The sequence below is a fragment of the Trichechus manatus genome, unplaced genomic scaffold (assembly GCF_000243295.1).
Source record: "Trichechus manatus latirostris isolate Lorelei unplaced genomic scaffold, TriManLat1.0 scaffold00242, whole genome shotgun sequence".
Classification (NCBI taxonomy): Eukaryota; Metazoa; Chordata; class Mammalia; order Sirenia; family Trichechidae; genus Trichechus; species Trichechus manatus.
This window is the reverse complement of record NW_004444178.1, coordinates 2,041,396-2,054,902: the sequence shown is the minus strand read 5'-3', so window position 1 is coordinate 2,054,902 and position 13,507 is coordinate 2,041,396. Positions and strand designations below refer to the sequence as shown.

The following is a 13,507-nucleotide window of genomic DNA, read 5'->3' as shown; positions in this document are numbered from 1 at the left end:
CTGGAAGAAAATGTAATTTGGACATAACATACATTTCCCATCCCATTAAAAGACACTTGGTGTTTTTACTGGCACCCTTATCTATAATATATATAAATATATGTGTGTACCTATGAAGTCTCTGGGAGGTGCAAATAGTTAACGCGGCTGGCTGCTAACTGGAAGGTTGGAGGTTCGAGTCCACCCAGAGGTGTCTTGGAAGAAAGTCCTGGAGATCTACTTCTGAAAAATCAGCCATTGAAAAGCCTGCAGAGCACAGTTCTACTCTGACACACATGGGATTGTCGTGAGTTGGACGTCAACTTGATGGCAACTGGTTATCACGTGTGTGTGTGTGTGTACGTGTGTATGAATTAAAATATCCTCCCAAAACTCCTCAGGGAGCCTATTCAGAACCTACCCTAGGTCCATTTTAAATTCTAGAACCTATAAATCTTAAAATAAAAGAGTCTTTCAAAACCTTTGACTGCTGGGGGAATCAATTTCCCCCTCAAACTTTGTTTCCAACACACAATACAATACACATATAATTAGAGGAAGCTCTGTTCAGAGAGAAGGGGAAATGCATTTAAGATCCTTCAATTTCTGTTCTATGGTAGGAAGAATTAAATCACTACTCTTTTCTAAATCTAACAAAACAAAAACTTTGAAGTTCAACTTGATGTGTCATTTAAATACTTGCCAGTTATTCATGTGATATAACTGCATCTCTCATACACACTGATCTCCTCCAAGTGAGTAGAAAAAAAAATGATTGTCTTCAATGACATCTGATTTTATCTGAAAATTTATTTTTCTTCAGAAGTCTAAATGTGTATATAAACTTACTGTTCCAAGGTCAATGATGAAGCAATCACCCTTATTGAAACTGTCCCAGCTCAGGGGTACTTCCGTGGCCCTGACCACTCTCCGACCCTTCACATGTAGGAGCCTCTCAGCTGTCAGGTTGTTTGTGAGAACATGATTTAGTCCAGATGCCACACCTCCAGCCTGATCAGTAGGAGGAAGAAACAAAACACAACAAAGAGAAAATTAATGACGCTTCTAACTTGACACAGCAGCTTATAAATCCACAGCTATCAGTGCAAAAACTATGCTTAGCAGGCCAAGACAAAATAGCCACCTGAGTGCATGAGAAAAGTTAAATACGATAGAGAGAAAATTCCTCGCTAAATTATCAACAGGTTGTTTTACGCGGGGTTTTTGACCTTCCTATTTTAACAATTCAACTTAAAACTGTAAATATCTATTCAGAATCTTCAGTGTATAAAACGCTGCTGCATAAACAAAAAGACGTCATAGCTCTTGCCCTTTGGGAATTAATGATTTAGTGAGCAAACAGAGGAAGAGTTCAGGGAAGAAAGTGATAGGAGGCTACAGGAGAGTCAGAGGTCACAAATACAGCTGAGGAGCAGCCAGAGAGCAAGGCAGCCCAAAAGTTCCCACTGTCACAGTGTTAGGACAGAAGAGGGGAGTTGAGTGCTGGCCAGGTATGGGCTGTTCCTATTTATGGAGTTTGTTTTTACATTAAAAGAATCAACGGTCTCCTTTATTTCCTGGTGCACTGAGTTCACTACCTATGCTAGGCCTGAGTATTTATACCCTAAATCAGGAGAGCTGTAGTATCTTGGTAGCATATCACCAACCAAAATAAAACAAGACAAAACAAAATAAAATAAACCACATCAAATGAAAGATATGCTGAAGAAAAAATATTCAATATATCAGCTACCTCTTCTTGCATTATTTGCACTCATCTTACACTTTTTCACTTTTTTTTTAAATGTTAGGAACCGTGATCTTTATTTCCACAATTAATTATGAAGGAATGTGCATAATTAAGATGCAGGGTAAGCAAAACTCTCCGTCACTTATAAATCAAAGGCCTCTGATGATAATATAGCAAGAAAATTAGCTATATAAGAAACCTACCAAATAATCTCACTTTGACATTTATTATATAAACATCAGAGTAAATCCAAAATCAGAAGTTAAGCTGTATGTGTAATCATTCCCACATTTCTTTAAGTTTCCATTGACTTTAAATTTCCACCTTTCTTCAGGAAAAGGCTCTCATAAATAAAAAGATATTGTTGGTATAAAGTTAAATGCTGATTTCAGGACGACATTAAATTTTAAGAAATATATAATGGATGCCCAGTCCATAATTTTACAAAGATTGCTACATTTCTTGGTTGAAAAAAAAATAAGTATTATCCAGTAAAAGAAATATGGTTTCATCCATTTACTACTGTTCTTGGCCATTTCAAAAAGATTAAAAAGTGTAAGTACAATATGATCAGATAAAAAATACAATAAAAACACTCTGACCTGAAAATAAACTGTAAAATATAAAGCAGACTTAGACTGAGGATACATATATAACATTCTGACTAATTTCATACTCTGAACCATAAAAGTAATGTATCCATTATTGTGGAATAGATTCCAACTCATAGCAACCCTACTGGACAGAGTAGAACTGCCCCATAAGCTTTCCAAGGTTGTAATCTTTATGGAAGCAGACTGCCACATCTTTCTCCTGCAGAGCGGCCGGTGGTTTTGAACCGCCAACCTTTTGGTTAGCAGTCGAGCACTTAACCACTTTGCCATCAGTGCTCCTTCAGAGTAATATACAGTCTCTGAAAGTTTAACAGTATTTTAAAAATTAATTTTGTCTCTAATATTTGATGCCACAAATGCACAAAAGAAAAACTATACGTTGCATTGTAAGTCTGTATTAGACGAAAAGTAGTTACTTGGTGAATACTATTTGAATTAACCCTAGAAACTCTTAGCCTTTTTCTACTTTCACAAGGCAGAATATAAGCAAGGGAGTGGGCGGGGGGCGGGGAGCAGGGAGGAAGTGATCCTCTAAATAGCAGCACCATAAATACAGGCTTGAAGACATATGTCTGATGGTTACTATCTACCATGGTCACCATCTACAATCATGGCTGAGGGTAGGTCTTATTTAAGCTTGGAAACGGTATGATTAGCCAGAGATTTAATTTAAGGGAACAGAGGAAAGTAATAGTCCTCTATAGTCTCTACTCTTTACAACCCCCCTCCAAAAAAAAAAAAAACAACTCAGAGGGAAATGACACAAGTCAATCAAATGAGATAATATTTCCTAGCTCAAGTTTAACACTACATAAGGCAACTACATCGGGTTTTCGCTGACTTGATCATAATAGACTTTGTCAAGTTCTGCACATTGCAGACAGACACAATATCCCGTTGCTTATGGTAATTTAAATTAAAATTTTGTTCCAGCATTGGAACCATTTATTTATGGTGAGTGCATCATAATACAATGATTACAAACTCAGGCACTGGAATCAGATGGCCACCCACGCCATGAGATCTTGGCAAATTACATAGCCTCTCAAAGTCTCAGTTTACTTATCTATTACATAGTGGTAATGACAGAAACTGCATCACAGGGTTGTTATTTGGACTAAATAATATATATGAAGTGTTTAGCACATTCCTATAAACTTGAAACTAATGATGGGATGAAATTAAGTATAACATAGTAGTCTTTGCTATTTTGGGTGGTAAATTATCTCTGCCTCCACATTTCCCATTGTTGCAACCACACACATTATCATATGCTCAGTGCCTCAGATGATAAGACAGTGAACTGATTTTTTTGCTGATAAATTTGACCTCCATTTGCAAGTATCCTCTTTCTAAAAATGCTGATTTATAGTGGTTTTAATGTTGACAATTGATAATTAGGAGATAATTATCCAATAACTGCAAAGCTACTTTAATCATCTCCACTTTCAAATACATATGCAGAAGTTTGATTTCAGAAATCCTGCTCGTAGGATTAATAAGTCCCTATTGACTGGGGACGTAAACATGTACTGGGTCGGAATTTTTATTATTTAATTTAATCTTTAATTTCTTACAACACCAGTATATGGCAGATGTTATTATTCCTGTTGTACATTTGAGGAAATTGCGCACAGGAAGCTTAAGTACTTGCCCAAAGTTCAGCAAGTGATATGCGGCAGAAATGGGTTTACAACTAAGACGATGCTAAAGCACATGCTTTTAGTAACAAGACCCAGCTTACTTAAAACGTTGAGTTCACTGAAATAAGGGAAGTTTCAGGGTCATAAGATGTGGGAACTAACATGATTTAAATAAAATGAGAGCTAATAGTTTCATATTTAGAGAGGTTCATAGAATGAAAAATTAATTTCAAAAGAGAAAAAAGAATGCGTTTGTATTTTGTCCTGATCTCAATGGTATCACAAAATATTCAAGCGAGGCACTGAACATTTAGGTATACTAGGTATATTTAGTACATATTCAAAATTCTAGTAATTTTAAATTAAAAATTTGTTCCAGCATTGGAACCAATGCTCTGAGGTTTTAGGTCTTCAGTAGGGTGATATGCTCGAGGAGTGGGGTGGTGGAGTGTGCAGAACACCTGTTGGAGAATGTTTTTGTACGGGCTTGTTTCTGAAATGTTTGTCTAAAGTGGGTGTTCCTCACATTTTAACAGAACACCTATGGTAGGGAGAGGAGAAGTAAAGGATTATTAGTCTGCAAAAGTCACTGAGAGAATTCCAGAGAAAAATATCCTTTACTGAAGGTTGCCTTAAAGGGATAGAATATTTACTTTTACTTGTTTGTTTCTTTGTTTGCTTTCAGAAGCAAAGCCAACTGATTACTGATGTTTCAGGCCTGTACACATAAATTGTGTGTATGCTTTGAATTTACATTTGTGTCTGTGTGGCTAAACCATACGTATGTTCAGCTCAGTGGTTTCACTTGTATCATTTCTAAAACCAAGCCACACTATTTGGGAAATATGTGTATAGTTCTTTGCATTAACTGAAGTTATAATTGTTATAAATATTGTATTAAGATAGTCCACAACAATTGAGATTCCTAAGTATTGGGTTATTTGCTGCAAATTCAGAGATTCTCTAGAATAGTATAGTAAAAAACAAAAAGAAAGAAAACTACTCTTGTTAACAATATTTAATTATTGAAATAAACTTAGGGAATGTTAAAGGGGCTTTCTTGCGAAGACATAAATAGAGCTCTTAATTTTAACTGTTAACAATTAACCTAATAAAACTGAATCAAGTGACAACCTACTGTGTGTCAGGCCCTATTCCAGGTACTTAGGGATACATCACTGAAAAAAACAGATTAAAGCCAAACAAAAAGCCCCACACTCAACAAACTTTCAGTGTATGAAGACGTGAGTTGTGAATGGACAGGGGGAGAAAAAAGGGAATCCTGTTTGAGAGCCCTGTTTACCTTGTATTTCAAACCTTCTTTGAAATAGCTGACAAAGTCAGTGGACTCATGGCCTTGCAGTTCTCTACTCTGCACTGGCTTGCCACCCAAATAGTCGTCCATCTGAACAGTGAAGATGGCAGCTGCTGTGCTTTCATCCTGGGTACACTCCTTTCCTGCAACAGCAAATGAAGGCGCTTCATTTATCAAGCAAGAAAAATGTTTAAGGCAGAATTTTTAATATCAAAGAAATCAGAACGTTTCTTTGAATTGCGTATCAGTACAACAAACTTCTACAGAAAGATCTTTTAGCTGAAACAGTGTAATACCAACAGTATAAAACATAATTTTGCCAATAACTAAATGAATTGTTTTTGTTCCTGCTTTTTATAATTCCTTTAAACTTTTTTTTTTTTTTAAAAGACCACTGTCTAGATATGCTAGGAGTGATAATGCAGCAATATATTCCAGTAGGATTCAGATAAGCATTCATTTGGTGCGGTCAGTAAGATCAGGCTATAAAAACATTTTGCATTTGTTTTAGCCTTTACTAGTATTAATCTTTAGGCTTCCAATAAGCCAGTATGTCAATATTTGGGCTTCAACAGGTGAATGGTTAAACAAATCGTAGTACCTACATACTGAGAGAGAGAACCCCAAAATTATATGAGGCGTTTGGTATAAGTAGAGGACCCTGGCACAGGCCTGAGAACAAACTTAATTTTAAAATAGCAGTCTTCCTCTCCTATGCTTAACCTTTAGCCATCCTAAAAATATACCCCAAAGGAAGTATTTTCCTCTCTGGTCAAATAGATGCAGGATATCGAAAGCTTGTTCCTAGAGGTGCTGGCACACAGCATTATCTACAAATCTTTACAAGGACCCCCCAGGAAAAGTCATGCTTGAGAAAGCAGTTTAATAACATGTTCTCAGAAAAGCATGTCCTGTCATTGTCCTGTGATCCCTTGTGTACCCCCTTACTCACATGTACCTCTGCAATTTAAGATAAGTCTCCAATCACTGAAGTCCACCTATATGTTACCCCCCAATCACTGACAAGCCCTGCTTTGAGAAAGCCCATCTCTAACTTCTCTGACTGCCTGAAAACCAACCAGAATATTGTACCCTCATTCTTTATCTGAACTGTATAAAAATATCTGTGGGATTATCATGCCTCGGTCTCCATAGTTTCATTTTCATGGGCCATGCAGTTCCCGGTTCAAACTGATTTTGAATCCTTAGTAAACCTCTCTGTTTTACTCCAAAACAGTGTTCGAGTATTCTCTAACACAATACCATGGACTACTACTCAGTCATGAAGAATCAACTATTAATACATGCAACAACTTGGATGACTCTCCAGGAAATTAAGCTGAGTGAAAAAAGTCAGCGCCAAAAGGTTTCATATATCTAACATTTTTGAAACGACAAAATTTTAGTTAGCATAGGGTGGCGTGGATGTGTTTACAAGAGGGCAGCATGAGGGATCCTTTGGTGATGGGACTGTTGAGTATATTGACTGTGGTGGTATACAAACCTACACAAACAGTTGTTTAGTTGTATAGAACTAAGCGCATACACATGAATTGGTACAATTGAAACTGGGGAAATCTGAATAAGACAGAGGGCTTCTATCAATTTTAATATCCTGGTTGTGATTATTATACTATAGTTTTACAAAATGTTACTATTGGAGGAAACTGGGTACACTGTACAGGAGATGTGTCTGTTATCATTTCTTACACCCGCATTGTTAATATATAATTATCTCCATCAAAATTTCAATAAAAAATAGGTTAGTGACTAGACAAACATAAGAATTTGTTGCATATAAGTTAAAAGTGTTTACACTGATTTTCTTAAAAAATCATTTCAGCTCGACACACTGCTTCCAACTAGCTCAGTCCACCGTCATCCCAGGATTTGTCAGCTGATGGTTCAGCCATGGCCTGGGACCCATCAGACACAGCCCAGGACACCTGATACATTCTCTCCTCTTGCCTACCCCCTGCCTTCCCTCCCAGGGCCTTATTACTTGAATCACTGCATCTAATTGCCTCAGTGGCAGATCTGTGTCCAGTGCCCTCTCCTTGACTTTAGGGTGAAGGTCAAGATCATAGGGACCATGTCCTGGTTAGGCTGAGCTCCCCAGTGGAATATTGATTGAGGAAAGGATCTGCCCCTGGCAATTTCCCCTCCCCAGACTCTCATGGGAGGCCCCCAGAGAGCCAGAGTGCCCAAGCCAAAGTGCCCTTGGGAAACTACCCTCAGGACTTTCGACACTTTCACAGATTGGAGTGTATGAATTCGGTAGACCTAACTCCAGATGGTCAGAATGTTAGTCTGCTTATGTTTATTCACCTGTTTTCTTCCTTGAATCAACGCTACTGATAACAAGTTGTCTTTAATAAGTCATGTGTTCTTTGAAGAAAAAAAAAAAATCAACTCTATACCTAGCAGTTTAAATGCACTCACCTTGTGCTTCTAAGGAGCCCAGGTGGTGCAGTGGTTAAGCACTCGGCTGCTAACCAAAAGGTCAGCTATTAGAATCCACCAGCAACTCCTCGGGAAAAAGATGTGGCAATCTGCTTCTGTAAAGGTTACAGCCTTGGAAACGCTATGGAGTAGTTCTACTCTGTCCTATAGGGTCGCTATGAGTCGGAATCAACTAGACGGCAACAGGGTTTTGTGCTTCTAGTTACCTGTAGCTTCATGTCAATTTGCAGGGCTAGGTGGTAAAACTACTTACTCTCTGTCACATACTGACCCATGCTGCAAACATCTGCCCTCACCCTTTTTCCTTGTCAATTCTAAACTTAGCATAAATATATTTATAGCAATAAATACAATATGGTGTAACTTCTCTGTGTTAGGTCCTGTGTAAGGCAGCGAGAACACAAATGAAACGAATTGTTTCCCTGAAGGAGTTACACTGTTCTAAGGGGGTAGGCACATGAGTAGATACTGATACATGGTAGTACTTTAAATAATCTGAGATATGCAAAGATATCATGGAAACACTGAAGGAGAGACCTGGAAAGACGACTCTTTCTCTATGCGTTCTCATTTTAAATTCCACTTCTTCCTGCTTCCCCTTTCTTCCTCCTACTGTTTCTGCATTTTTATGCTGTGCACCTTTTTCATCTCAGTCTGACTTTAACTTCACCTCTTCTCTTTCCTCTTCCTTCCCACTGTTTCCTTTAATCAAACCTTTTCTCTTCCTGAACTTTCAGCTCGCCTCCTGGAATTTTTAATCTGTCTTTTCCACCCGCAGGCCTTAGAGTAGAATATTTTGGGTAAAATTCAGCTTGCTTCAGGGAAATGAAGTAGGAAGAGCTGCTGAACAATTCTATCTGAAGGGCTTGTTGACTATTTTGCTCGAAGCTTGTCTATGTTCCCCATGATTTTTCTCTTGGTGCAAGTACCATCCAATCCCCATCATTTTCTTCAAAGCCTTCTGTTTCCCATAACCAGACACTTCGTGTGTCTTTCACAGTACTTATCACATTCTACCTGTGTCATATCACTCTTTGTGTTTGTCTTATTACACCTTTGAGGTTATGAATTTTCAGGAAAGGTTCATCAATTATTTATATCTAAAAAATACTCTACACAGTGTTGGGTACATTGAATAGTTCTGAATGAATTGCCATTAACATGCTATTCAGTTTTAGCTGAGCTTTAAGATCATCCAATGTTTCTGCCCAAAGCATTTTCTAGTCCACTTTTTTAAACTGACGAGCACCAAATGAATAATTAAATAAAAGTTGAAGTGAATCTGTGGACTCTACAAAACGCAATGCTTAAGGAACTTATTGGGAGGTACTTACAGAATTTAAAAATTGTGTTCATAGCTGTTTTTCAGTCTTCTGATAAAGTAAAGCTTACTTCTGTCTACAGCATGATATGGAGTTCTTTAATATTTTACTTCATCCAAATGACAAATGTGGTGTTTCAGATACTTCTATTCATTTCAGAGCCAAGTTCTGGATGGAAAGACTGTTTCACCTGGCATCACCCATTCCTGGTCATAGGTTATATATTAAGGTTTAGGTGTTTTCTGGTATAAAATATAGATTACTGTATATTATAACATTATAATAGGAATATTGACATTACAATGGGGAAAAACAAAACGTTTGCAACTCAGATTCAGTCTCTTTAAGTAAGCACAAGTTTTTAATACTGAATGTTATAGTTAAAATAGCCCTTTCTCTATGTATGTCTCATTTGTAGTGCCTGCTCAGAGTGTTTGCTTATGTTGAGGAAAACATCACTTCTCAATATTTTCTACTATCTCCTAACATCTTCCTCAAATGTTAGAAATAAAAAGTGTTGGCTTTCAGAGGCTTAAAACGTGTGTCTGTGTGTTTTCCCATTAAGCTCAGGAATAAAACTAAACTCGACCAACACACGCACAAGTCCAAGGGACGAAAGCTAGTTTTACAAGAAAAGTAAAAGGCTCAGATAACCGTCATTTTGTTGGAGGGGGTGTGCCCACTAGCCCAGGACCTCATAGGCAGAGGCTGAACATTCAGGATGTTTACGGGTAAAAGCAGAAAGTGGAAAAAGTAGAACACACAAGGCCCAGTGTCCTGAGAGCCTGGCGCGAGTGCAGTCCCAAATAATTGCTCCTGCTTCAAGGAGCCGTTTTTTCCACCCTGTGTCGTTGATAAAATAAATTAATAAAAAATAAATTAACAATTATTAATAATAAAGCAGCCCATCTAAACAAATACTTTAATAAACAAATTAGCTATATAGAGCTATTTAGTTATATAGATAATAGTGTATTTTTTCTGCCTCCATCAGAAGTCGCCAGCATTCTCGTCAACAGTCGGATTTATTCGTCAAACCTTCGAGCAGCGTGGCTCAGGCAGAATCCTGATTAAAGCGATCCGGGACACTAATCCTCCCAATTAGCACAGAAATATAAATTGATGCCCAAGGGCAAAAAAAAAAAAAAAAAAAAGGAGCTTCCTGCCAGCTGCGGCAGAAGTCCACGAACTTGTCTGACCTCATCCCCACCCTGAGAAGGAACGAGGAATGAACTTGTTGGAAGGTGAGCGGGTTTGGGCCAGCACCGGCTCTGGGCAAGGAGAAGCGTTTCGAGTCTTAAAGGTGACGGGGGAGAAGCCAGAGGAAGCAGCCCCAACTCCTGGGAACTGGATATGAAAAAGATCAAGGTCAGCAGGTTAATCGGCTCCCGACTTCACCTGCACCCTGCATTTGCAACTCGCGACTTGCTGACTCCCCTTTTGGCCCCCCCCGGTCCCCCAGCTTGCAAATCTTAGACCCTAGCGACCTCGCCTCTCCCGACCTTGGCGCGTCTGTGTCGTGCTGCCCGCTGCCCCTTACCGAGCCAGAAGTGCAGGCGGTAGGTGAAGCCCCGGCTCGCCTTGGTCGTGTGCAGCACCAGGTAGGCATCCCCGACGTAGAAGCTGCCGTAGGCGCTCTTGGGCACCGGCACCAGCTCCAGCTTCTCGATCCTCCAGACCTGGAGCCCTGCCTCCTTGCCCGCCCGGGCGAACTCCGCATGGTAAAGCTCCTGGGCCATGGCTCTGGCACGCGATGCTCCCAGGCAAGCGGACTCAGGGCGCGGGACTCGCCGACCGTAGGTACAGGCTAAACCGAGACCGGCAGGAGGGACCCTGTTCACTGCGGCTTTATAGTGTTCTCCCTACAGGGAGGCGTGGCCCCGAAACAGGAGGGGCCGAGGGCCCTGGTGGGTGTTGCTTCCAAATTCACACTCCCTTCTCCCGTGGGAGGTGGGGGATTCGTCGTCACAAACATCTTTTTGAGATCAAGAGGGGACTTATGGAACCTCCTGGAAATGCCTGTTCTAAGGAAGAACATTTTCCCTACCAACAGTTGGAAATAAACGATTAAAACTCTGCTTGGCGCCCCCAGTGCACACCCACCGCCTCCTTACTGCAGTTATTCCCTTTCTCCCGCTTATCGTGTTATTTCTGGGTCTCAGACGGGCCTGGGAGGCGCGAGGTGAGGACCGGGTGCACTAGCTCTAGAGGCTGAGTCAGCGTTTTCCTAGGAGGAGCTATAGCTGCTCTTCCTGGCCTCTTGGGATGTCTTCCTTCGAACAGGGCGTCCTCTGCAGACAGCAGCCCCTGCCGTTAGGGAACCGAGTGAGTGTGACACAGTGGTGTCCCAGCAGAATATTAATACATCATTTTAAGAAAATTGACTACCCAGATTACATCCTCATCATCAACTCCATCGTTTTATTAAGCATGCTTTCTCCATTACTAGTGGCCGAAGTTTCCGTTTGGAGCTTCCTAGTCTGAAAATGCCACGAAAAACAGCACATCAGGTTTCTTGAAGAGAGTTAATACCTGGAAGGCTGGCGGTCCTACCTAGGGAACTGAGTTCTTTAAATCCCCAGGAGCTCAGGATCTGTGGTCACCTTCTCTTGCCACCTGCTTCCTTTGGCCAAGAAATTACTGGAAAAACAGCAGCCACCCCCACCCCCCAGGCGTGTTCTCAGGCAAGGGTGTTGGTGGCAGTAATTTTATGCTTAGACTGCCTTTTGAGTTACCTGTTACCTGACTTCAAGGCGCTAATGTGCTCGTTGTTTTCCTTACAGTTTTTTGCTTTTCCACCATGGGCAAAGCATTGTAGAATAGAGATGGAAATTTACTCTTTATTTTGCATTCATTTAACCTAGGCCGGTATGGCAGAGACATTTTATTCTGTTACAAAAAAGCTAATTGCTTAGGATGCAAAGGATGAAAAAGCTGACTTCTATGCACGCAAATTTGTTTCACTGTGTTTCCCAAATTACATGAGTCCTTGGAAGTTCAGTAATTATGCCCAGTTAGATTTATTCCTTAAAGAATTTATATTTTTAGATAGGTATCACATTACCTTGGTAAACAATTCACAAGTACAAAAAATGTGCAATAAAAAGTTGTGATTTCATCCTGCCTTCCTGCCACCCATTTGCTCTCCCTAAAAGCAACTAAGTTATCAGTTTCTTGTGTATTTTTGCAGAGAGATAGTCTTTCATTTACAAGAATATGTTTTGTTTTGTTTTGTTTTTTAAACAAAAAAAACCCAGGAATGGTAACACACACAGTATTTTGTATCAGTATTTTATATATATATTTTGAGATCAGGAGGGACCTTATAGAACATCCTTGAAATGCCTCCTCCAAAGGAGGAACATTTCCCAGACAACAGATTGGGGAATATGTATATGTATATATATATATACATATATATATATATATACAGATAAAGCTGCCTCTTCTGACCACATGGTTTTCTATCTTATAAATGTACTATAATTTATTTCCAAATCGATTGGCCTTTACATTTTTTCTGTATTTTGCTAATACAACATTGCAAAGAGCATTTGTAAACATACTTCATTGTGTACATGCATTATTATGACTATGAGATAAAATCCTAAAAATGTAATTGCTAGATCAAGGAGTTGGAATTAAATACTTTTGATAAGGGCGATGATAATTACAAAACCAATCACTACCATTTATTGAACTTCTGCAATGATGGGCTGTGGCCCAGACTGCCTGCATTCAATTCTTGCCTCAATCCTTAGTTCACGGAGATTTTGGGCGATTGATTTAAACATAGGAAGTCTCAAGTTAGTTGTTTATAAAATGGAAAAATAATAGTATTCACCTAATAAGAGTGTTATTTGGATTAAATGAGAGGTTGCAAGTAAAGCATTTGTGACTGTTACATAGAAAATACTCAATAATTATTAGCTGTCATTATGTGATAGAGCACTTTCTTTTGTCCCTTCAGATCCTGTCTACCTTTTTCCACCCCGTTGTCTTCTCCAGGCAGTCGACTTGCACCTGGGCTCCCATTCCCTCTAGCTTAGGGTTGGATTGGAGACCAAAGAGAAGGAGGAGAGTGAGGTCAGAGTATTTATTTCCTTGGCTGCCTCCAAGTCACTCTTCCTTTCAAGGCAGATAATTCTATGTGACTTTCAGTCCTTTGGGGTTCCAGTAACTGTCCTCTCAGATGCACTATCCATTGTGGCTCCTCTACATCCCTACTTCTGTATATAGCATCTTTGTAAAAAAAAAAAAAATTTTTTTTTTTAGAATTTCCCTATATTTCATGTGCTATCGGTTATGAGTTATCAGCTGACATCCTGATAAGTGTTATTAGCTACATCCTCATTTTTACTCCCAACCAAAACAGTGAAAAATCTGTACGATAAGCCTCATTTTACAGATGAAGAAACTGA

The 13,507-nt window shown here is 39.4% G+C and overlaps 1 protein-coding gene across 1 annotated transcript in view; it reads right to left on the bottom strand.

The window, feature by feature from the left end:
- Window positions 1–10,859, bottom strand: part of SCIN (scinderin) — a 75,661-nt gene extending 64,802 nt beyond the window's left edge. Inside the window, exons 1-3 of the mRNA XM_004389352.3 lie at window positions 10,627–10,859; window positions 5,290–5,444; window positions 829–990 (exon numbers count right to left, since the gene is read on the bottom strand). Coding sequence (XP_004389409.1) covers window positions 829–990; window positions 5,290–5,444; window positions 10,627–10,825 — 516 coding nt within the window. The 5' untranslated portion in view covers window positions 10,826–10,859. The remainder of the gene's footprint in view (window positions 1–828; window positions 991–5,289; window positions 5,445–10,626) is intronic.
- Between the last annotated feature and the right edge of the window lie 2,648 nt (window positions 10,860–13,507).